General features: G+C 41.1%; 1 protein-coding gene and 1 pseudogene across 2 annotated transcripts in view; both read left to right on the forward strand.

Moving 5' to 3' along the window:
* The window catches only part of TGFBR3 (transforming growth factor beta receptor 3), a 205,999-nt gene that overhangs the window by 115,463 nt on the left and 64,618 nt on the right, over positions 1–25,918 (forward strand). For both annotated transcript variants that reach the window (XM_004026122.5, XM_004026123.5), the window contains exon 4: positions 12,179–12,316. In XM_004026122.5, coding sequence (XP_004026171.3) covers positions 12,179–12,316 — 138 coding nt within the window. The remainder of the gene's footprint in view (positions 1–12,178; positions 12,317–25,918) is intronic.
* Positions 10,430–10,583, forward strand: LOC115932053 (uncharacterized; annotated as a pseudogene).

The raw sequence follows: 25,918 nt of genomic DNA on the forward strand, positions 1-25,918 counted from the left end.
GAGCATCTGCTGAAACTCCAGAAATTGTGTAAGTGGACCCCTTCCCCACAAAAGATTCAGAAAGCAGCGCACTATACATGGGACACATCCTAGAGAAAAGGGGTGTGATAAGTATGTGTACACATCACATGGTTGTTGTTGTATTTCTCAGTGTTCCTGTTTGTGGCAGTTTAAGTTACAGATTTCTCACTACCACTAAGTGTTTTTTTAGGAATGCATTGTGTACTGCCAACATAACAGAGGTCTGAGGGATTTTTCTATAAATTTGCTAATGGGGATTGTATATTTTTTAACCTAATTTTTGAGGATATTGTAAGATTACTCAGGTAGACCAATTTGAGTTTCTTTAAAAAGAACAAGTTCCTATATATTCAAGCTATAGTTAACATAGTTAATAATTAAATTAATCATACTAATAAATATTGAAGGCTCTTATAAATCCATGAAGAGATTTCTGTTTTAGTTACTATACTCTATATTTGCTGCTTCTATAGAGTGTGGAAATAGTATGCTGTAGTTTCTTATTTATTATGTAAACTGCAGTATAGATTTAGGGTAGCAGATCAGAGACTAGAACAGGTGATTTTTTTCATTTGGTGTTTAATAAAGTTTAGGTAATTTTTTCTTAAATCTGTAGGAATCAGTCTATGTAAGTTCAGCATGGGATAAAGTCTATTTAGGGTTTTATGAGAAAAATCACCCACTCTTTTTTTTTTTTAATCCAGGGTTGGGATCAACAGTTGTTCTAGCATGGGCAGGGTAACTTGATATAATGGCATACATTTTTACCCTGGTCTGCTCTTAGAGCAAATTTGAAATGGTTGTTTTGGAAAATGTGCTATGAGTTTCTCTCCAGACCTTTGCACCAGGGCAGGCAGTCCAGCCTAGCAAATCTTTGGCACATCTTTCATAACAGAACTTTGATGCTGAGACTCAGTGTCTTGAAATCAGCACAACAAAATGGTGCCTGAGGAGCAGTGTTTACTTTGATCATTCTTCAACTTCTGTGCCCCAGCCTTTCACAGAGCACAAATTGCTTTACCAGAGTTACGGTGCTGAAGCCCATGACTGTTTTTGTAGTCTGGTTGCTGTGGTGATCCTTAGCCTTCCATGAAACTCCCATCTCTAGGGAAATAGAAACCTTTGCAGCTGTCTCGGCCTTTTTGGTTTTGTATCTGGTGGAGGTCTTCACCGAGCTTGTTCAAGCCTGAGAGTGATCGGTTTGTGTCAGAGTAAAATACACACATGGAAACGGCATCCCCTTCAGGATGTGTTGTATTAAAAAAAAAAAAACAACAAAACAGCTCCCTTATCCTTCTCTCCAATCATGTGGGGCCTTTGAAGTATCTCCAAGTCTGGCTAGAGTGAAGTGAGCCTTGGAGATGTTGTTGGTTATGATAGTGCTGTGAGTAAGCTTTGGGAGCGTGACTCAGGAAGTGGGGTTTCCAGGTGGGGAAGAAAGAGAGTGGGGGCAAAGGGGAAGCTTAACAGGGCCCGTGTGTGCCCAGAGAGAAGTTGGTTTGGGAAGAGAATGTGGGCCGAGTCCAAGGATGCCAGCAGCTTGATGTTTAGAGGACTATGAGGAAACCCGTTTTGACTTGAAGCCTCAATGGAGGATGGTATAGACAAGAGCTTCCTTCCATAGGAACCAAGGGAATGGAGAATAGCAGCTGTGGTTTTAGTGGGTAGAAGTAATAATAGCTAACACTTAGAGAGTGCTTACCAGATGCCAGTCACTGTTCTAAGTGCTTTCGACAAATGACAGATTTAACCCTTTGACATCTGATACAATAGATACAATTATTATCCCCATGTTACAATTGATGAAACTGATGTGAGTAGAGTCTTAACATCCTCAAGGCCCTAGGGTGGGTAGGTGGAGAGCTGAGATTCCAACCTAATGCCTGGCTCTGAGTCACTGTTCTTAACCACCAGGTCAAACTGCCTGTAATTTAGAAAGGAAGGCAGAGTGACCCAAAGGATTGGGTTACGGGAGATGTGGCCAACTTAGAAGAAAATGTAGATCTTGGAAGAGATGAAATTATGCTTTAAAATGTGTGTGTTGATTCATGTATTAGTCCATTCTCACATTGCCATAAAGAAATACCTGAGACTGGGTAATTTATAAAGAAAAGAGGTTTAATTGGCTCACAATTCTCCAGGCAGTACAGGAAACATAGCAGCTTCTGGGGAGGCCTCAGGAAACTTTCAATCATGGCAGAAGGCGAAGGGAAAGCAGACATGTCTTACATGGATGGAGCAGGAGGAAGAGAGAGTGAAGGGCAAGGTGCTACACATTTTTAAACAGCCAGATCTTGTGAGAACTCTATCATGAGAACAGCACTAGGGGGATGGTGCTAAACCATTCACGAGAAACTACCCCCCATAATCCAGTCACCTCCCATCAGGCCCCACCTCCAACATTGGGGATTACAGTTCAACGTGAGATTTGGGTGGGGACACAGATCCAAAACCTATCAATTCCTTCATTCATTCATTCATTCATCACCAAATATTAATGTAATTCCTGTAAGTGCTAGATACCGGACGAGGTTCTAAGGTGATAAAAATACAAGTCCCACCCCATGCTCTGAGATAGTTTATATGTACAAAGTTAATACAAGGCAGCAGATTCTGGATGCTGTAAGAGATGGGTCAATAGGACATAGGTCAGTAATATCCTCTGGACACAAAGTCTTCTTTTTTTTTTTTTTTTTTGAGATGGAGTTTCGCTCTTGTTGCCCAGGCTGGAGTGCAATGGCATGATCTCGGCTCAACTCAACTTCCACCTCCTGGGTTTAAGGGATTCTCCTGCCTCAGCCTCCCGAGTAGCTGGAATTACAGGCATGTGCCACCACACCCGGCTAATTTTGTATTTTTAATAGAGACAGGGTTTCTCCCTGTTGGCCAGGCTGGTCTTGAACTCCCGACCTCAGGTGATCCTCCTGCCTTGGCCTCCCAAAGTGCTGGGATTACAGGCGTGGGTCACTGCACCCAGCCAACACAAAGTCATCTTAAAGAGCATGGCTTTTTTTTTTTTTTCTGTGATCCAATGTGAAAATACAAAACAGTAATTAATGCATTTATCCCTCCTTCCAGAAAGAATTGAGAAGTTACTTTGCTGAGTTTGTATATAGTTTCCAGCAGTAAAATAGTTCCTGCCTCTTACTGCTATAGAGCAGCTTCCCGTTCTCCTCTATGCCCCAAGACTAACACCCAAGATTAAAGATGGGGGTGGGTAGGTAGGGGGAGAGACAGACAGACAGACAAGGAGAGACATTCATTCTACTTCCAGCACTGTCATTTTCTAGCCATATGACTTTGGCAAGAACACCAATTTCTTTACCTTTAAGATGGGAGTAATTAGATATTACTCAGAGCACTTCCTTTTGATGAGAGCAGCAAATCTCAACAGGAGCCATGGATCTACCTATTGTCTTTCCTTAGGAGATGATGATGATGATGGTTATTACTACTGCTGCCACCATGATGTTTAACAATAATCCAAGTGCGGTGTTTTTGAATGTTCATGTCTTAGTAATTACTCCTCTCTGGATTTCTGATTTCTGCTAGCAAGGTAACACTGTATTCCTAAAGAATTCCTTACCAGCTTCAGGTTAATATACTTTCTAAGATGGTACTTTAGCCCAGGGGAATCCAAATGCCATCCTTTGATGCTGAGAGCATCTTAAATCGCTACCTGACTACAACTGCATTTTGTGGGGTTTTGTTTGTTTGTTTTTGCTATTACAAATTAACTAACTTTAAGATGCTGCTTAAACAGAAATCCTTATTGAGATCTTACAGCCATAATAGGTTCATTGTCCAACGTGCGTCGCAAGTCAATACACTGAGATACCACGTTGCAGCAGAGACAGAGGTTTAATTGTACAGCTGCTGAACTGGGGGAAAACTCAAATCCATCTCCCACAGGAGTTTGGGGTTGGAGTTTTTAAGGGTTTTGGGTGGGCTGAAATATGGAGATTGTTGATGGGTCGAAGAGTGCAGGGTAAAGTCATGGGACAGGGGGATGAAGAAACTGTGTTCTCATGCTGATTTGGTGGTTCCTTTGTGGGAGTCTTTAAACTGGTTGGTGTCAGCTGTCCCGTTGGAATTCAGGATCTGCTCATGCAACTCTCAAACAAAACCCTTAGGATTCTAACATCAGACATCCTATCTATCTATAGGAGCAATGGGGATGCAATTGGTGAGAATCTAGTGCTATGTGACTTGGTTACAAGAAAGTAGGTCAAAGAGCAGCATGTTAATGCTTAATTATAACTATATTTTCTGTCCGGAATTCTTGTTAACCCAGTGAGGACAGCTTCAATCTCTGACTGCATGTAGCAGGTGGAATGATTACTCCAGTACTCAGATTTTGTGGGAATTGAGTTCCTGCTATGCTTATTTTGTAAATCAGCTTCTAATGATCACTCTAGTGATTCTTTATTATGCAGTTTGATACATCACAGTACTGATGCACAGGCCATTCTAACATTCTGTTGTTGGTAAAGACATATACATGTGAGCATACTGGCTTACTAAACAGGTATGTAGCAAAGCTAACTTGAAGCCCATTATAAAATGTAGAAATTAGGCTAGGTACTGTGTGGCTCACACCTGTAATCCCAGCATTTTGAGAGGCTGAGGTGGGAGGATTGCTTGAGACCAGGATTTGAGATCAGCTTGGGCAACATAGCAAGACCCTGTCTCTACAAAAAAAAAAAAAAGAAAGAAAAGAAAACAAAATTAGCTGGTTATGGTGGTTTATGCCTGTGGCCATAGCTACTTGGGAGGCCAAGACCGGAGATTACTTGAGGAGTTGAAGGTTACGGTGAGCTCTGATTGTGCAACTGCACTCCAGCCTGGGCGACAGAGTGAGATCTTGTCTCAAAAAAAGGAGAACTTGAGAGGAAATACATTTGTATAGCACATAGTTATATGGGGCTTTGGTTACATACTAGTGTTAAAAACAAAAAGTGATCTGAATGGATGTATTTATTAAATGTGACAGGGAATTATATATATAAAAAGCAAACTCTCCCTCCATTTTAATCAATTTGCAAATATTGAGTTTCTTCAGTTTGTCTAAAATTTTAATTTCTAACCATTCTAACGCACTTAATTGCCTACATGCAAACCCGTGTAAAATTCTATGCCTCTAAAAGATAGTGGAATATTTGCTCAAAATATTTTATCTTTGTTATCTATCCCTAAGGAAGAAAACACGCTCCAAAGGTTTTTTACATTTTATGTGTTTTTATTTGCGTAACTGTTTAAGATAACAAACATTTTCTATTTTCTTTTCTTTGCCTTTTATGGTTCCCATGGATGGCTCAAGTGCCATTCTACGCTGTCTTACACACAGAGAGGATGATGATCAGGGTGGCTTGTCCTACAAAGCCTGGGAGTGGCCTTGGCATGCTGTCCAGCATACCTTCCAGGAAGCATCCCCGTCATTTGTTTCAGTAGCTGGAATCTGCTTATCTTGACTGTGTGTTAATGTTCTGTTTACTATGTACACCCCAACCCCCTTTTTCTGGCCAGAAAAACAGGACAATATGACTCTGTAATTATTATCCTAGTCACATTTCATTAATAACTTTTGTTCGTTCCTTCTTTTATTCCTTCTTTCAGAGAACTTGTGGACTGCCTACTAGATGTCCTGCCCTGTGCTAGGCCTAAGGATGCAGAAATGAGTGTGACTCAGTTTCTGCCCTTGAAGAATGACCTGAGGAATTTATACTGTGACAGGGGGGACAAACATCCAAACCAGGGCGTCCGATCTTTTGGCTTCCCTGGGCCACATTGGAAGAATTGTCTCGGGCCACACATAAAGTACATGAACGCTAATGAAAACTCATGAACGAAAAAGAAAAAAAATTGCAAAAGAAATCTCATAATGTTTTGAGAAAGTTTACGAATTTGTGTTGGGCCTCATTCAAAGCCATCCTGGGCAGCATGTGGCCGTGGGTTGGACAAGCTTGATCTAAGCAGTTCATTATAGTGCCAGGCAGAGGCAGAGGTAGAAACACCAGTGCTGTCTGAGAGAGCTCTGGCTCTGTCTGAGGGAGGGGGAAAGATTTTACTGGAGATGGCATTGTGAGCTGGACCCACAAGTCCATCCGGAGCACTGTGGTGCACTTTAGGCCAGAATCCTGCAAGGCTGCGGTGTGTTAGTGATGTATACAGTACCCCATTCACGCAACCTATCTTAATGCCAAAGAATGATAGAAAAGTGCCTGTCTGTGTCCTCAGACTTGGATCAGTAGTGGCCTGCTGAGGGCACTAGCAGCGTTCCTCCACCCCAACCACCCACACATCAGGGTCTCCACTTTGCCTGCCTCTCTTCTCCGCAGCCGGGGGAGCTGTGGCTGCTCTGGGAAGGAAGGGCCTGGGTCTCTGGAATCTCCTTGCCGCGGCTCCCAGGACCCCTTTAGAAGGTCATGACCTGTAGTTTCATAAATACTCCTCTGTTTATATGAGCTCTTGCCCCTCAACCCCCAACCCAAATTTAGTTCCCAGTATTTTTCCAGGGCATACAAAATATGGAGCAGAGCTTATTTCTGCATCCCGTTTCAGACTTTCATTTTAGGTTTTTTTTTTTTTTTTGTCTCTTTTGTGGTTATATTAGATGATTTTCAGAGGCTCCTAGGGAATCCTGAATCATGTACTTGTTGGGGGGAAGGGAGATTAGTTTTGAAATAGACTGACAGTGTCCCTCTCAGCACTTTAAGTGGTTTCAAGACAAAACCATTGGGAAAGAGCTTGATACCATTTGACCAAGGAGAATGGTTAGTTGAGTGCCCCAGGTCAGGATGGGGACCCTGTGTGTGTGGGGGGGGGAATGTGTGTGTATGTCAAGATTTCTTGAATTCAGCACCAATTGATTAATATTCTTCTAGAAATTCAGAGAAATATAAAAATAAAAAGGAAAAATTTAAAAGCTCCAAACCAGTTCTCTAAAAATATTTTGAGGGAATCTTTTTATACCAATTCCCAAATGGTGAAGGACAAGCAATGGTGAATAAAATATCAGCTGTAGGGGTTCCTTAGACCAGAATATACTTTAAATACTGCAGCAGCAACTAAGTAAATACTGTTCCCACCCCTAGCAGTCAGTTGCACATTTTGGATCCATCTGGGGTCAGGTTTGAGTTCCTAAAAGTCATATTGCCCAAATGTCAGTGAAATTTGAGTTCAGTGGGACCCTAGTGTCCTGAAATAGGTTTGTGCCTTTCCATTTGTGGGTGCAAAGTGTGGGTGCTGGGAGACCCAGATTCAGGATGTTTTCAGTTACTACTAACATTGTTGCCAAGTGGGATGTCTCCTTACCCCTGAAGAGGGGACAGATGATGGCTATATACAGACCAGCATGTGATTTTATGGGTCTTGGTTGTAGGCACGCTGTTGGAGTTCTTTTCTTATCTTAGTGTAAACTGATTATTGAATCATCCATTTCAGAGAATTATTTGGTCTGGTTTTAGATAATAAGAGTTTCCCTGGTAGTGTTTTGGATGACTTCATTGCTTCACAGGTCCACAGGGGCTGTTCTGAGAATCAGAAATGTTGAAATGGACCTTACTGACACGTTAACAAAATTGGGCAGCTGTTAGACTAGCGTATCAGTTGCCTTGCTCACTTTGCTTTTTCGTTTGTTTTAATGAACCCCAGAAGTAGGGGGTCTAACTAATTCATATTCTGAAATCTCTATGGTAGAAATGCCTTGCATCTATATTATGAATCTTGGGAAATTCAAAACAATTTTCATAAGGAATCTTTCCATAAAGCAAGTAGGGTTTCCCCCTCTTCCTGTAATTCATTTTCATAAAGTAATTTACAGAGTTTGAGACAATAGATAGTTTTTGCTTATCAAAGATAATCTTTGGAGAACCAAGAAGCCTTCACTATAACAAGGTCCAGAAAAGATTGTCCTTGTTATTTTCTGCTGATAATGTGAGCAAAGACATTCTTCCCAAGTGAGAGATAGGGAGGTAGTCTTTCCACTCAGAGGCTTTGTGCTCCTTAGAGTTGTCCTTGACTTTGGGCAAAGTTGTGTTCAGATTCCCCAGAAAAACACTCAGAAGATCTGCTTTGAATTTCTTTATAAAATTATATGTTTGTTGCATTGCACAGGTAACTGCAGAAGACCTAGTATGAATAGATGTTGTAGAACAGGTTAGACCAATTAACTCTTTTCCATTTAGGGGAAGAATCAGCAATGTATGAGGGATGGTGTTACATAAAGGATGTGGCAGATCAGATTTGCTTGCATTTTCTCACACCATCAGGAATACCGAATATCCAGCACTGTTTGAAACCAGCATGGTTAGAACAGGAACTCTTGGATTAGGCTTCATGGACCAGTTTGTGGTCAAAGTACGGGTTTCATGAGAAACTGCATGTGAAAGATTTTTTAGTTCTGAATCTTCATCTGTTAAGTTCTTCTGCTGAAAGGATGACATCTTAAGACCAGCGGTGTAATTTGTAGTTTAATTAGATGGAGCCATTTTGTTACCATTGTTGCTGTTAGAACTTTCTTACTGTTTTACGATGGGGTTCTTAATCTGGGTTAGTGGGTGCCTAACGGGGAGTTCATGGGCCCTGCAATGAATGTAATTCCCTGACATTGTCTGCAAAAGTTTGTGTGATATGGATGTTTTTTGTTTGGTTTGGTTTGGTAAGGAGAGGGTTCATACATGCATTCAGTTCTCAAATGTTCCATGACTCCCAAAGATTTACAAAGAAGACAGTGGTTTCGACACTGGTCATTGCTGCTCCTTTGAGCTGCATCCCCTTTGGTTCTACCAGCCTTCACAGCTTGCATGGTCCCAGTGTTCAATTCCTTATTACTTATCAGCCCATAGACAAAGCTGTTAACCTGTATTTTTATGTGTAAATTTGACATAGGATTGATGGTCAACTCTTTAAACTACTGTTTGGATTTCCAAGCTGGAGATTTCTGGATACTCTTTGTATCATTTCTTCATGGGATATTTATTTGCTGTAGTCTGCCTCAGCTCGGCCTTTAGACCATGAGCACTGGACAGTGTAACCACAAAAAGCTTCAGGATATTCTTATATTTGTAACTGTAGTCTACCCTGAGCTATAATTGATCCTAAGGAGGATTTTCTTTTTCTTTTCTTTTGTCTTTTTTTTTTCCCTCAGCCTGGCAGAAATTGAGCAACTTAGCCAGGAATTCTTTGAGATATTGCCATGTGTTCTCTCTACATTTCTGGAAGCTTTTATACCATGGTTCTTTTGTTAGCTGTTTTGGTTGTCCTTTATCTTCCCTTCAGCAAGATTTACTCAAGCAGGGGAAGCATAGAAAAGACAGGTTGCTGAGGGATTATGTGAGCAGGCGCTTGCAGGACTCATTGTCCCTGCCAAATGATCTTTTAAAGAAACTATTGGGTATTTTTCTTTGAATTTCCCAATTGTAGTGTGAATTCTTCTATGCCAAATGGCTTTTGGGGCTCTGCCTGGACCCTGTGTGCCAGAGTCAGAGATTCATCTTGGCCAGACACTGCCACATATTGAAGAGGGAGCTGTTTCCAGGAAAGCTCAGAGAGCTGTGGCTCCTAGAAATCTTTCCTTGATTGTATGAGCCAGGCCTCAGCACTTTTGACCATCTGGAAAATTTTGGACCTGAGCACCAATATCTGTCTCATAGATCTTTTTCTTCTCATTTCATGAGCTTTTATAAAAAATTCTTGTTCATTTGAAATACATACTTACTAGTATTTTGTAGTATATATTTTGACCGAAACTTCTGCATATCTATGAGCTCTAAGAAGAATTGTATGCCTGAGGACTGCAAAGAAAATCTTCAGAAGAAGGGTTGATGCAGCCCCTGCAGATATACATTACTAGTCTTTGCATCATTATGGTACTCAGTAAATAGTCTTGAATAAATAAATAGAGAAACCTTTTACTGATACATGCTATTAGTGAAAGAGTGTTGCTTTGCAGTTTTCAGGTACACTGGAACAAATGATGATTTCATCCCTCCTTCATTCTCCGTAGTGTGTGTGTGTCTCTTTGTTCAGTACAGTTTGAATCTTTGCTTCTGCTATTTCTGTAGCATCTCTTCTTCTCAGTGGCTATCAATCTGTTTATTTCTAGATGCGGACAGCATCTCCAAAGTGTGCTGTGAGGTAGAGTCTTTACAACCAAGGAGCACATTACTTTGCTGTAGCTGTACTTGACATCACTGTTCATCTAGTACTTTGATTTAGCGCTATGCTTATGCCAAATATAAAAATGATCCTAGCTGTGTACAGAAATAGCTCATGACAGTTGGAGTGTTGCTTATTTTTGTATTTTTTTGCAAATTAGCCAGCTAAATTCCTTTGAACCTTTTTTTCCCCTTTAGGTAACATATAAATATATGAATTTGCTGTGATAAGTCAATATTTATTGTGTGTGTTTACTTCCCGGCCTTTTGGCTAAGATCAAGTGTATTATCGTGTCTATGTTAAGCACAGTTTTTTATTTGCTTGTTTTTGAAACAGAGTCTCACTCTGTAGCCCAGGCTGGAGTGCAGTGGCACGATCTGGGCTCACTGCAACCTCCACTTCCTGGGTTCAAGCGATTCTTGTGTCTCAGCCACCTGAGTATCAGGTGCCTGCTACTATGCCCGGCTAATTTATTTTCGTATTTTTAGTAGAGACGGGGTTTTTCCATGTTGGCCAGGCTGGTCTCAAACTCCTGGCCTACAGTCCATTTTGGAAATTAAGACATGCATTCTCAAGCTAGTGAACAAGATGATGCAAGTTATTCATAGAATATTTTTGTGGCATTGAAAAGCAGAGAATTAAAACATTATTTTGCCATTTGCTGAGTGCTTACCATGTGCTAAAGCCTGGGTTTTGAAAGATAATGAAAGTTTACTGTCTTATTTATCAATGACCTGAGAGCATACTATGATAAGTGACATTGGTCATAAGTGGTCCCTACAAAAAAAGGTAGAAGTATGTTGAGATCACAGTGGGCTGGCAGCCATTGGGAAAATGTGAAATAGTCCAGCATTTAGTGCTGTATCCCTGATGGTTGTATAGACACAGATCGTGGATCTAGACCATGTCATCCTCATGAGGATTCTAGCTGAGATGTACTATTATTCCCAGTGCATCATTCAGTCTGTGTCTTTCTAGCCTAAGTCCTTTTGTGTCCTGTCCCTCCCTTATTACTTTATGGTTATCTTTGATGAGTTCACTCTGTTTAAATATGTGATTCTTGGGTCTTGCCTCCCCGCTCTGTATGGAAAGCCAGTATGAGACAGACTGTATGAAAGTATCTAGTCAATATTTCCTTATATATCCCTTTGTTCTCCTATGTTCGTGTTGCCCTGGGCTCATGTGTGCCAAGAGGACTTTGTTGAGTCCGTGGTTTGCAGCTCCATTCACAGGTGCTTTTTGGTGATGTTAATGACAACAGTGATGACCTGCAATAGTCCTTGATCTGCTGTCAAAATTGGCTACAGTTTTTGTATCCATCCCATGGTTTTCTTCCCTGTTTTTTTTTTTTTTTTTTTTTTTTTTTGACAGGGGCTGTATACAATCACTCTTTATTCTGTGTGTCCTCTGTGCTTCATTTCTTTGGAAAAGCCCTTCAAGCTAAAAGCTGAGACAATGAAAGCCCTGGCAGCCTCCCTTGGCAGCCGCTTTCTCTCAGCTTTCGGCACTTTTCTTTGGCAGAACCCATTTCACTTTATAGAGGTTGGAGCTTACCTGGAGGAGAAGAAAGTCATTTCTCTGGAGATCCAGAGGAATGACCCCACCCCAAGGGGATTTTGTTTTCCAAGTTTCACCTTAGTCATTTGACCTAAAGCTTAAAGCAGGCCTACGGGAAGGTAACTTTTGTTCCACCTTTGCTGACTTTTAGAAAGAAAAAATGTGTCCTGTTTATTTGTTCTTTGGCAGGGAGCTAAATCATGCTTTGGTTGAGATTAGTGTGGTTGACTAATATGAAATAGCCATTTTGTAGTAAAAAATGGTCAAATATTGGCAATATCATCTGGTTCAACTTAATGTATCTTGTTCATAGAATCTGAGCTAGATTATAGCTTGTTTCTGTTGATAGTGAGTTGCAAAAAAAGTATTCCAGAGGCTGCTCTGAGTGATTTTCATGGAAAGCCAGGGCTAAGATTTCTACCCTCTTTCTGTTGCTTCCTAGGTCACACTTCACCTGAATCCCATCTCCTCAGTCCACATCCACCACAAGTCTGTCGTGTTCCTGCTCAACTCCCCACACCCCCTGGTGTGGCATCTGAAGACAGAGAGACTTGCCACTGGGGTCTCCAGACTGTTTTTGGTAAGTGCTTAAACCTCCCCCAAACTGATCCTTAGCACAAGGACATAATGATCCTTAAACTTTGCCAAACTTTTCATAAAGGCTTACTTTCATTGAAATAATGCCAGAGTCCAAAGAGTGTTAAATTTGGAGGATGCACTTAGTGATATTTGGATGATGACATAGATAAGCATTCACAGAAAGCAGACACACCCGCCCATCTTCTGTGGGCAGAGGCTGGGGTCTAGTGCGCACATTAGAGCAGGACCTGTCGTCATACTCTTTGTGGCCTGAGCTTTGGTTTCAGCTCTGAAACCCCCCTTGTGGCATCAGGAGCCCTGTAAATATTGTAACTGTCTACCGGGTGTGTGGTCCCTGACCACAAAATGAATATGCACAGACCCATACTATTTGTATATAACACAGGCCTAATTCCTGATATGAGGATCTGTTTGTTGAGAAAGTGACACAGTGAGCTCCAAAATGAAGTCATTTGTATTTTATTAAAAAAACAAGCTGGAACTCAGCTCTTGTGGAAAGATCCAAATATTACCTACTATTTGTAAATCATGTCCCTTTGAGTTTGCCAGAACATTCAAGTGTGCTAGTTGTGGAGAAATAGCTGGGTTGTTTGGATGGAATTTTTTTGGTGTGATATCATGTCTGATGATGAGCAACACTGCAACTTGGTAGTTGTAACTCACATTGTCTATTACGAGAGCTGCAGGCTAATGTCCTAACTGCAGTGCCTGAGGCCTTAAACCTCTCTTGCCCACAAGCATCCAAAACAAGTGGAGTCCCCAGTTAATAGTTTTCCTCTTGCCTCATGAATAAACTTTGCCCAGTTAATGTCTCTCAATCCAGATCTGTAGTTTCTTTCCCCTGTGTTTGAAGAGTACTTCTAAAAACTCAAAGGTTCTTGTTGAATAATGTAAGAATCCATAGTCAATACAATTATTATAATAAGTACATAAATGAATAAAAGGGAGAAAAGGAAAAGCTCATCTTTATAGTAAAATGCCAACTAGAAAATCTAGAAGGAGCAAAGGAGTTAGAAAATGATCATTTTGCAACCATCATAATAAAAGTTGACCAGGCAAGAATTATCAACAGATGCTAAATCTAGCAGAGATGGAGGGAGTTCAGGAAGTAGTATATTTAGATATTCTTAAAATATCTTTCATACAAATTACTTATTAATTACATATAAAAAATAGTGACTATATACCTTGGGGATATCCCATGATACCTTAACCAGGTGATTAAAATTCATATCAGCAACGTGGGGCAGATGGACGCTGTGTGCCTATAAATGAGAGAGAACACAGCATCACTTTTGTAGTATTTTTGCCAGAAATGCATATAACCTGAATCTAATCATGAAGAAATGCTGACAAAACCAAATTGAACGACATTCTATAAGATAACTGGCCTATAATCTTCAAAAGTATCAGTCATGAAAGACAGAGAAAGGCTGGGGAGCCATTCCAGATTAAAGGAGACAAAAAGACAAGACACATGTGATCCTGAGCTGGATCCTGTTGGGTAGGGAGTGGGGCAGCTGCTATAAAAGACATTAGGGGGACAGTGGATTGTATTTTATATAAATAAATTATAATTGAGCCTATAGATTAAAATATTATATCAATGTTATATTCCTTGAATTTGATAATTATGTTGTTTTTATGTAAGAGAATATCCTTAGGAAACATAATTAATACTCTTTAAGATTAAGGGCTAAAAGGTCAGATCATTCAGGAAAAAAACATGTTGTATAGAGAAGAATAAAGCAAATGTGGCAAGGTTTTAAAAACTGATGAATCTAGTTAAAAGGGTATGATAGAGTCCTTTGTGCTAGCAACTTTGCCGTAAATTTAAATTAATTTCAAAAGAAAACATTTAAACTCAAAAGGTACATTTACAAGGTGGGCATTACAATAACTTTATTGTAGCCTTTTCTGGGAATTGCAACTCTTATTCTATATTAAAAAGGCCAAAAATCAAAAATCAGTAATTATTTGGTTGTTATTACTAGCACATTTATTTAGCACTTAGGATATTTCAGGTCACTAAATGCTCTAATACTTTAATTCTCACAATAACCTTCTACAGTACCATAGTGTAGATCCTTTCTTATAGATGAAGAACTAAGATTTAGAGAAGTTAAGTAGTGGGCCAAATCACATGGCTAGTTACTTGCAGAGTTGGTACTCAAACCTAGATGGGACCCATTTTACAAGCTGTTATGCTAAACTGTCTGCCTTCGTACTCATAATCACTGTCAGTCTCCTCTAATTAAAGTTACTTGTGATAGTAATACTAATGGCTCTGATCATAAAGTCATATGCACATTTAGCCCTCATACTGTAGAGCTATACTGTCCAATACTATAGGAAATAGCTGTGCATGGCTACTTAAATTACAGTTCTTCAGTCCTGCTTAGCCACATTTCAGGTGCTTAGTAGCTATGTGAGGCTAGTGGCTACCACAGTGGGCAGGTTATGGAGGCATTATGAGCAAAGGCAGTGCATGTCCTGGTTTAGATCCAAGCAGTGACCTTGGGCAAATTAATTTCTCTAAGCTGGATTTTTCTCAGGCCCTGCATCATAGGGCTGTTATCTTGAGTAAGTGAGATCACATATAAAATGTTTGTAGACATCACCTGCTGTTGCTGCTCTTATTTATTTCTAGTCACAGTAAAGAGCATGTGGGACGGGTGTTGAATTTGCATCTGTAATTATGAAATATCTAGTTTGGCTGGCCCCAGATCGAAAGGGGTTCTGTTTCTCTGGGCTATAGGTCCAGATGAAAGTGTGGGCTACGTATGTCATAGTTGTACTTATCGCTGCCTGGATTCTTTCTTCAGTCTGCCAGTTCATGGGTTTTGAGGGAAAGTGTCTTACTCTTAGTTATTAATTTGCTTTAATTTTGCTTAAAATCTGTAAAAACTGCTTCTTGGTCATCAGTTTAGACACTAACAATGAAAGAAGGTGGCCGCTTTAGTAAACAATTGAACATCAACCCCATTTGGATCAATCCCATGTAAGGAGATTGCAGATCAAGTAATGAGCCTAAAATTACCAACACGTGGGAGGCAGCATCAGGAGAAGTCAAGGATTTAAATTCCAGGACACCTGAACTCTGCTTTGTTGTCCAGCAGGCTTCCTTTAGGGAAAATGGTTTTTTTCCCGTCTGCACATTTCTTCTTGGCCTGGAAGAGACGATGGAACATCTGTTGTTCATTCACGTTCTCACATCAGCAGACAACGAGTGATGCAAGTCCTTGCACAAGCTGGGCCACTCTCCTTGGGCAGACTTTTCCCTTCCTCTCTGTGGCCTGAAATGAATTTTAGTTTCTCCTCATCTCCTTGACAGCCTTTGCCACAGAGGGTCTGGTGATCAATAGAAATCCAGTAGTGTGTTCTCTTTATCCATTTGTATAGTTAAGAGTTAAAGTTTGGGGATAAGATAACTAAATTATTTTATATAAAGTGTTCATCAAACACTTCAGAGGGCCCACGGGATCTCTGGAAACTCAGGCTTCACCGTTTTCATCACTGTCTTCTCCGAGGTTACCCAGGGAGCCTAAAGGAGCTGTGGAAAGCGAATGGGTCTCTTGACTCTCAGTCCACGACGCATGTATCCTTGCCTGTTTCCTGATATGCTGCTGGATGGTTTGCATTTCTGTCTCAGAGCTGTCTACTGTGTACTTAGAGTTACAGAACTTTTAACTGTTTTTTTTTAAATAGGGCAATGAGAAAAGTTCAAGTAATAGCATCTACTCATTTATCAGGGTGACCTTTTTATTTAAATGGACATGTCTGTGTTGTTACGACTGCCCAAATTAAAAAAGGAAAACTTTCATAATTAGTTAGGAGGGCCTTATGTTACCCAGAACATCGCAGCCACCCTTGAGGGTGACTGAAAACATACTTTAATACTAGTAATAAAGGCATCTGTCTTTTTCTGTCAAATCATTTCAGTCCTTCTCACCCCCTCACAGCACAGGCAAGAAGGGAACATGTCAGGCAGGGAGAAAGTGGGATTTGGTTTTCTCTGCAGGTGCAGCTCCTTTATCTGGTCATTCTGGTTACCTAGGAAATATGAGTGGGATGAAGAGTGATGCTTTCAGGCTGAGTTTCAAGTAGCGAATCTTTGAGTGTGAGTCACACACACACACGTGATGAAGTTGTCATAATCTTATAGTTTTCCTTTTGCAGGGTGTATGGGTGGCTCAGAGAACAATCAGAAATAAAAATCATCTTACCCTCTCAGTGTGCCATGTTGAAACTGCAAATAATCTCTTAGAAGGATCACATAAGCCTGTTTTTATTTATGCATTCATTTCTACACTGAAAAAAAAGGAAGATAACTTAACTGGGTGATGATGCCTGAACCTTCAACCTGAATTTGCTAAAATGATTGAGGAGAGCCACAATCTGAAGTTGTCTTTAAGGACATACTACAATTTAAATACACGGTTTCTAGAGAAAAGACACAAATGGCCAAAAAACACATGAAAAGATGCTCAATATCATGAGTCATTAGGGACATGCTAATGAAAACCACAGTGAGATGCCACTTCACACTAGGATGGCTTTAATAAAAAAGGCGATAACAAGGGTTGTGAAAGCTGTAGGGAAATTGGAACACGCATACATTGCTGGTGGGAATGTAAAATGGTTCTGTGGAAAACTGAGCAAAACACATGTCCCCAAGAACTTGTCCACAAATGTCCAAAGCATCATTATTCACAGTAACCAAAAAGTGGAAACAACCCAAATGTCTATCAACAGATGAATGGATGAAAACAGTGCTATAGCCATACAATGGAATATTAGTTAGCCATAAAAAGGATTGAAGTTCTGATACATACCACAACATAGATGGGTCTTGAAAACATTATACTAAGTGAAAGAAGCCAGATGCTAATTGTCACAAATTGTATGATTCCAATTTATATAAAATGTCCAGAATGGGCAAATCTATAGAAACAGAAAGTAGATTAGTAATTGCCAGGGGCTGATGGGAGGGGAAAATGGGGAATGACTACTAATGATACGAGATTTCTTTTGGGAGGTGACAAAAATGTTCTGTAATTACATAGTGGTGAATATACCACACCTTGTGAATATACACAGAAACACTGAATTGTACAGTTTAAAAGGCTGAATATTATGGTATGTGGACTGTATTTCATAAAACTAGTAAGAAAACCTTGCTGCAGCACTTTTTTTTTTTTTTTTGAGGACAGAGTCTCACTCCCTTACTCAGGCTGGAGTGCAGTGGTGCAAACATGCCTCACTGTAGCCTCAACCTTCTGGGCTCAAGCGATGCCTCAGCCTCCCCAGTAGCTGGGACTACAGGTGCATGCCAACATGACCAGCTGATTTTTTTTGGTATTTTTTGTAGAGATAGGGTGTTGCCATATTGTCCAGGCTAATCTCAAACTCCTGGTCTCAAGTGATGCACCCACTTTGGCCTCCCAAAGTGCTGGGTTTATAGGTGCGAGCCACAGTGCTGGGCATGAACTAGATTTTTAAATGTATCTTTTTACTTTATTCCATGTACCTGATTTTTTTTTCTTTTTTTCTTTTTTTTTTGAGAGAGTGTCTGGCTCTGTAGCCCAAGCTAGAGTTCAGTGGCATGATCTCGGCTCACTGTAACCTCTGCTGCCTGGGCTCAAGCCATCCTCTCACCTCAGCCTCCCGAGTAGCTGGGATTACAGGCATGTACCCCCACACCCAGCTAATTTTTGACTTTTTTTTTTGTAAAGATGGGGTTTCACTTTGTTGCCCAGGCTGGTCTTAAACTCTTGGGCTGAAGCCGTCCACCTGCCTTGGCCTCCCAAAGTACTGGGATTACAGGTGTGAGCCACTATGCCTGGCCTCTAATTTTTTTTTTTTTTAATCTTGCTTTATTTGTGTTCCAAACTTGAGCATTCTCTCCTGCAAGGTCTGTAGACTTGGAGCCCTAGGACAAGCAGACGTTTTCAAGATGAGACCCTAGTGCCTGGCTTTTAATAACCTAAAATACCTAGTCCAGAGGCCTTGGCCAGCTTACTTATGTCAGGCTTAGTCACTTTGCATGCTCATAAGGAAAAAAGGGTATCTAAGATTAGAAGTTTCAAGAAATAAGCAGCTTCTTCCAACCTCATTCACTCTCGATATTACTGTGCTGTGATCTATTTTTTTCTAGCCATTTATCATTAAAATCAGAGAGCAAATGTATGTGAATGTGTGTATGTTTGAGTGGGGGATGGGGCATAGAAGGGGATTTTGGTCTTTGAGGTACAGTTGCCGGAGCTGGCATATAAAAATAGAGGATGCCCAATTAAAGTTGAATTTCAGATAAATAACAAATCATTTTGTTAGTGTGCCCATGTAGTATATGGGACATAACATATACTGCAAAAGTATTCATTGTTTACCTGAAATTCAACTTTAACTGGGTGTCCTGTACTTTATTGGGCAGCTCTACTCGGAGGTAATTCAGGTTTTTGTTTCCAGTTAACACCCTGGCCTGGGTGTTAGGAGGCCTGAGTACTAGTCTTGGCTCTGCCACTAACTAGTTATATACATCATCGGGGAAAAAAATCACTTAACTACTCAGGCCTCGTTTCCTCATTTCTAAAATGAGGGGATTGTACTAGCTCATCTCTAAAGTTCCTCCCAGCTTTTAAACTCTGTGATTCTTTGATAGTACGACTGCTAGATGTTATATCCCAATTTAATTTGGAACAGAAACTGGCAAATTGAGCATTGCCTCTTCAGCAAATCCAAGTAAATATCAAGGCAGGGCAGTTGCAATAAATGACAGAAACTAAACTCTATGCTATTAGCTTTGGATTAAAAACAAATCAAAACTTAATCCTAATGAAAAATGTAAATTAATAAATTTAAAACCAGTTTTGTATTTTCAAGAAGCGGGGAGGGATGGGTGAAGAAGCTGGAGCTGCCAACATCTAGTTTATTCCTTTTACTTAAACTAGAGGCATTAAAAAAAAAAGGTCCAAATATTTTGGGCCTCTGCCACCAAACCACAGGCAGTTCTCTGGTCTGCACTGGAGTTTGGATGACTGACAAGACTCAGTGAAAAACAAGTGCTATTTGTTTTCCTGTGCCTAGTATTTAACTGGAAATCAGAAGGCTAAATTTCCAATCAGTTGCTAAATAGCCCCAGATGTGTGCTCAGTGCAGCACTAGGAAGGGACACGCACAGCCCATACCACCGTGCATGTCCAGCTGTTACCTTTTCATGAAGCCAAGTGATGTGTAACTGAGGGTTGTAGTGTCTGTCCAAAAATGCCCTAAGAATAACTCAGACATTCAAGTTTGCTTGTGGAGAAGGGAACTTTTTTTAAAAAAAATTCTGTATTCTATTGTGTTACATTAAAAAATCTGGAAATAATTTTTTTCTTTGCTAATTTCGTTCTTTCCCTTCTTTGGCAGTTCCCCCACCCCCATGTTTAGAAAAAAACACAGAATTAGCATACCGGGTATGATGGTTTATGTATGTGCTTGTTCATTCATCCAACACGCAGTTTTTAGTGCCTGACTGTGAACTGTGCTAGCTGTGGAGGATCTAGGGAAAACTGGGGTGAATTGCCTGTCCTCAGGGAGCTTTCCACTGTGTGGGAGAGCTGATTGAAAAATTGGGAATTGCAGTTTAGTGTGCTAAGTACTATTACACTAAATAATAGTGAAAATTGGAGAAGATGAGAATAGTAGAAATTGGAGAAGATGAGAATAGTAGAAATTGGAGAAAATGAGAATTCTCTTCTTCCAAATGCAATCAAGGCAGCTTCCTGCATGAGGTTGGCTCTGGAGAACAGCATGTGGCAAATGGGTCAAGGTTGCAGACACAAACACAGCTCTTGGCTCGGCCAGAAGCATTACCCCTGTATTCCAGGGATCCGGATATACCAGTTTGTGTTTTGCAGTGAGGTCTTTCCCCAGATAAATTCTCTCTTGAAGGGAGATTAAATAACTAAATGTTTCAAGATTGCTGGTGGTTCTTCTTTTTTTAAATGTCTCTTGTGGAATGACTCATTGTGTCCTGTGGGATATTCCAAGTGGTTGTGTACCATGCATTTTTATTCCGGAGTCTGCTCATCTGTTGGTTTTGTGGCTTGTCCTTAAGGGCCTTAATTATATGGGTCTTGATCCTCTCATGAACTGGGGTCAGTCAACTACCCTAGTTCAAACAACTCATTCCTGTTTCCTAGGAATAGGAGTTTTTGGCCCTATTGTGGCCATTGAGCTCTTCCTAAATGTCACTATGGCAATTAGAACATTGGAAAGAGCCCAGTTTCAACTGGTAAACCTGGTCCAGAAGGGGTTTTTGAAAGACTCCCTGGGATTTATTCTAACTTGCTAGTTTAAGGCTGGTGAATGTTGTGAGTGAGTGAATGGCCCGTGGCCCCTGGGAGATTTGCCTGGGTGTATTTTTCCTGAGGAAGACATACTGTCCAGGAGGGTTCACGCAAGTGTAGACTTTTCCTGGCTCTGGCTGGACTTGTGTCATGTCTGTGTGCAGGCATGGGTCGCAGCCCTGTGAAGGCTTTGCTTTCATTCAACAAATTGAGGTCAAATAAACTCACTTTCACTGAGGAGGCAAGTTTGGTGTTTCTTTGTGTGGAGTCCCATGACGTCTTTTAAGGCTTTATTGTCTAAGGCTAATCTGGTAATCGGATGCATCTGCCCTTCCCAAGTGTTGGGTAATTGTATCAAATGTCACATCTCTGGTGCCCTTTGTTGACATGGTGGCCAGCCTCCAGAGAGCTGTTCGGTAGAAAAAGTGACTGTTTTGTTAACGGAGGTTGCAGAATATTTTATTTCCATGTAATAGGAGGGGAAAGAAACCCCAACTGTCTACCAGGAGACTCTGGGAGGCTGACTTGAAGGCTGTGGGCTGTGCCTTGTTCCGCTCATAAATTATAGACAGTGATGCCCTTGGTAAGGGTTCTCCACAGGTGACCCACATTCTCCATCTCAGAAAGCAACTCCAGGATGGTGCAACTCCTTCCTGGACACAGGTTGTTGGGTTTATTTGAGGCAAATTGGTTCTTGCACCTCGAGTCCACATTATCTAACTCTAGCTTGGAAGCTACTTCTGATTTCGCAGGGGAGGAAGGAGTCCCTTTAGCCTTCTAATTTCTGTGTCTAGGATAGAATTTGCTTTTCTCAAGATCTGCTTTTGCCTTTTGTTCCTAACACTGTATCCTTAGATGACCCAGGGTTTTTGTTGCAACTGTGGGTCCTTATTGCCACTGTGCTAGGGAGTCACCATTGGTTTGCCTCTGCCTTGTCCCACTGAGGTGGTGAATGACACAGTGTATACCTGGAAGTCAGGGGGTCATCCGTCTGCCACCTCTAGCAAAAGTCTCACAGCCCATTTGATCTCTGGCCTTTCCATCTTTATCACGGAGAGGCTGTTCTTGAGATTCTATTGGTTCTGGGTGATACAGATGGCAGGGTGATGTTCAGAGCTGCTGTTTGGAGCCAAGCCTGCCCCAATCCATTAAAACAGGGTTTTTATATCCTTTTCTTGCAGTTTGTATAAGAAGGCTATGGTCCTGCCGTAGTGAGGAATGACTCGTGGCCTGTCAACCTCAGCATCTGTCAGACAAATCTCATGGCCCAATGTGAGGATACATACACACATATGTGTATGTTTAACAAGCACTTCTAGTGTGTGCCATGTGTGAGGTACTCTTCTGAGTACTTACATGTATGAGCTTAGTCTTCATAATAAGCCTGTGAAGTAGGTGCTTTTGTTGTCTTTGTTTTAAGATGAGGAAACTGAGACAAAGAGGTTAACATGTACCTGGTCCCATAGCTAGTAAACGGGGGCTCTAACCCAGGGACAGTGCTTAGTAAGTACTCAGTAAATGTTAGCAATAATAATAATAATAATAATAATACTTTCCAGAATGGTAAATGGGGACCTCATTGGGAACAGTCACACTGCTGACTCGAGGGCATGACTATGATTTTATCTCTAACTCTGGCCTCCAGTCTGGAGCCACTCATGACTGTTCCAAGAACAGGGCTTCAGAATTGAACCCATAGAGCCAAATCAGGGCGTCGCATCAGGTGAGCAAACTTCTTGTTTCAGCAAAGTGTTTTATGCATGACTTATTTCAGTACTGGGATCTAGATCATATCAGTATTTCACTTGAATAAAGATTTTAAAACTGTTTCTTGACCCCTTTCCCAAGAGCTTTCCCTCTGGGGTCCCAGTTGGAGCGTTTCTGGATCAGCTCCACCAGGATGCCCTAATATCTACATCTATCCTGAACCCTGTGGGGACCGTTTGTTAATTGATGCTAAATATGTGCAGTTCAACCTTCTTTGCTTTGACCTAGGAGACCACCTTGATCATCTTCAGAGACTTCAATGTAGACTGCAAAATGGGTGTGGCCTGCTTAAGAGGGCTCTGCCTTTGCTTCAGAGCTAATTTTAGGAAGCTCAAAGGAGGCTCCAACCACAGTTATTTTGGGCTAGAGGCCTCACCTCCATTCTTGCCCTCCAAGGAAATACCCTTTAGAACTTTTTTTCCCAAACTATTGTTAGGTCTGTGGTTCCTGGGCCAGAATATGCAGCTCTGTTTCTCCTAGGGCTTGCACCAGCCATTCCCAGGAGCTATCAGTCAGCATTTATCTAGAGAAACAGAACCAGTCAGGGATATATATATGAAGAGATTTATTACAAAGAATTGGCTTATGCCATTGTGGGGACAGGCAGGGCAATCAAAGTCTGTAGGGAGGCCTTCAGGAAGGGCAGCTCAGGCATGAGCGGAAGCCGCTGTCCACAGGTGGAATTTTTTCTTCCTCAGGGAAGCCTTGGGTGTGCTCTTAATGGCTTTCAATGGATTGAATCAGGCCCACCCAGATTATCTGATACAATCTCCCTTCCTTAGTGCCACCTGATTATGGAGTTTAATTGCATCTACAAAATACCCTCACAGCAACGTGTAGATGAGTGTTTGATTGCATAGCTGGGGAAGATGGCCTAGATACGTTGACATATAAAACTGACCATCACAGAAATTTTTAAGATCCTTGGGCAATTTGTTGTTGTTTACTCTAACTTGACTTCTAGCCAAGTAATTATTTCGTTTCTTTAAGACTGTTTCATTTCTATTTCTGTCTGTCCCTTCCATTCCGTTCCTTTCCACTCGGACCATCACAGCTCCTGAGATTGCTGGGGAAGAGGGGACAGAGAGGGAAATAACCCACCAGGAGAATCTCTGCAAGCAGCAGTGAAGGGTGGGAGCCCCCTGCTTTGCCTCACTGCTTTTCCTTTTCACTCTCCTCTAAGCCTGGAGAATGTTCCTCTGTATTTGCCTACCCAGCCTTGGTAGAAAGCTTGCCCTAAGACACCCAGGTCTTTGCTGACCTGTGAGCCAGTCAGTTCCCTCACAAACGGGAGATGACCTTTCCAGGCAGAGTGTCCACCTTCCCACAGTGGAAAGAGCATCATTTTTGGAGTCCAGCAGACAGTTTGAATCTGCACTCATTTCTTGCTAAAGGTGTGTAATCTGGCACTTTATCTAATTGCTCAGAGCCCCAGTTTTTTCCACTATCAGATATGAGGATTCAGAATCCATGTGACATGCACTTAGGAAGTGTGCAGCCTGAGCTTTTGTGATTAATATCATATTTCCTAGTGTTTTATTAACATGAGGCTGAGGGATGTGCGTGTCTGCCCTACACTACTGATTTCTGAGCCTGGTAGCTGACTCTTCCACAGCAATGGAATAGAAAGAGCTCTAGAGTGAGAAACCAGGTCTTTGGTTCTATTGTCAACCCTGTTGTCTGCCAGCTGTGTGCCTTGGGTAGATCCTTTAGCTTCTGTGAGCTTCAGTTTCCTTCTCTGTAAAATGGAGTTGAGATTATCAGCCTTGATGAAAAAAAAAACTCTATAAAGAGAATTCTAGGAACATGTTTGGAGCCAGGCATTTGTAAAAATCAGTTTTTGCTCTTGAACTTGACTTGGCTGATTGGATGTAACTTAGAAGAAAAAAAAAGAGAGTCTTCCCTCCTGTGGGGTTCTCCAGGAGCACATTTGGAGGACAAAATTAGATAAAGGAATATGGCAAGTAGTAGTAATGATACCAACATTTTATTTTTTTTTCCTGAAAAACATCATTTAGATTGAAATGCACTTTGAATTTGGGGGTAAGCTCTTCCATCAGGCTAACATTGGCAGGTGAGGAAGGGTAAAGTTAGGAGTCTGAAGAATTTTTTGTAAAGCTGGACAGGATTCTTGTGTGGCCTGGGACTCTACTTTGGAAAACTATATTAGAAAGCAGCTTGTGCTTCATCAGTTTGGTAACTTGTAGGGACTTAGTTTGTTTTTTAGATGGAAAGACATCTTTTGCTTCTCTTTGTGTATATACACACTCACATGTACTGTTGTTCTGATAACGTTTCCATGGGAGATGAGAGTGTTGCTTTTGTACTGGCTCATGTTCAAGTTTGTGCATGTTTGTGTTTGGAGGGCAGCATCTCAGAGCTTTCCTCTTGGACGTGTGTAAACATGCAGGGTGTTAAGAACATGGGGCGGTTTCAGTCATTAGGTTTTTTTTTATATTTCAGCAAAAATTAAGAACAGGATGATCATCATGAATGTTTTGAGAAAAAGTAATAGTCAAATATGTTTTAAGTCATTTTGTTGGAAGAAAGTAATCTGGTTTGGGGTACTAAATAAAATCACCCAAGAATTTTTAAATGGCTGCATGGATTTGTGTTTCATGAATGCATGATTGGCAGATACCATCATCACATGGCTCATGAATATGTAGCTTTGCAAATTATGAACCTAGGTTCACAGGCATGGAAGTTATTATTTCTTCGAAATGAAGCTTTTTTAAAAGGCATTGAGTCATGATATATGTTAATAGAAAACATGTTTCAGATTGCATTTCACATCACATGGCTTCAGAGGAAATAGGCAAGTGGGGTCCTCCCAGGAATTGGGTAGGGAGAACGTGTGATTTTCCTCTTTTAGAATGCAGGGTTCAGTCTTCATTTGGAAGGTAAATATTTCAGTGCTGTTCCAGTATGTTTGTTTTTGCTGGACTTTGTGTGTCCAAAATACATAAAAGCGTAATCTTTGTAATGCCTTTCTGTGTGGGGGCTGTGATGAGTTCTAGGGCCAATCTGTAGATCCCACTTAAACCTTAACTGAGATTCTTGAGGAATACCTATTCTCCTTTACCGTGTGTCTTTTCCCCCTGGAATTGAGCCAGCAAGTTCTTGGCATGGCAGGTGTTTCTGAAATATCAGTGTGTTTTTCTTTGCTTTCTTTGTTTTCCTTGTTTTGCTCTTTCTATTTTCCTAAGCAGGCAACTCCAAAAAGAGATTTGTTTGTGCAGGAGTCAGGAAAAGGGAAGAGGAATACTGAAAGCTGGGAGTAGGGCAGGACAGAAGAGGGGGAGGAGTCTATTTTCATTGTGTAAGTGTTGAACTTCCACCAATGCCAAAGTCACGGACATGTGTGCAGTTGGATGTGCGAGTTAGAGCAGCCCCAAGGGCCTGTAACCTGAATAGCAGGCACTCACCCAGCTGATAACTCAAGTTCCAAATGGACCACAGCTGAGTTGTAGGGGATGTGT

This window comes from Gorilla gorilla, chromosome 1 (genome assembly GCF_029281585.2).
Source record: "Gorilla gorilla gorilla isolate KB3781 chromosome 1, NHGRI_mGorGor1-v2.1_pri, whole genome shotgun sequence".
Lineage (NCBI taxonomy): Eukaryota > Metazoa > Chordata > Mammalia > Primates > Hominidae > Gorilla > Gorilla gorilla.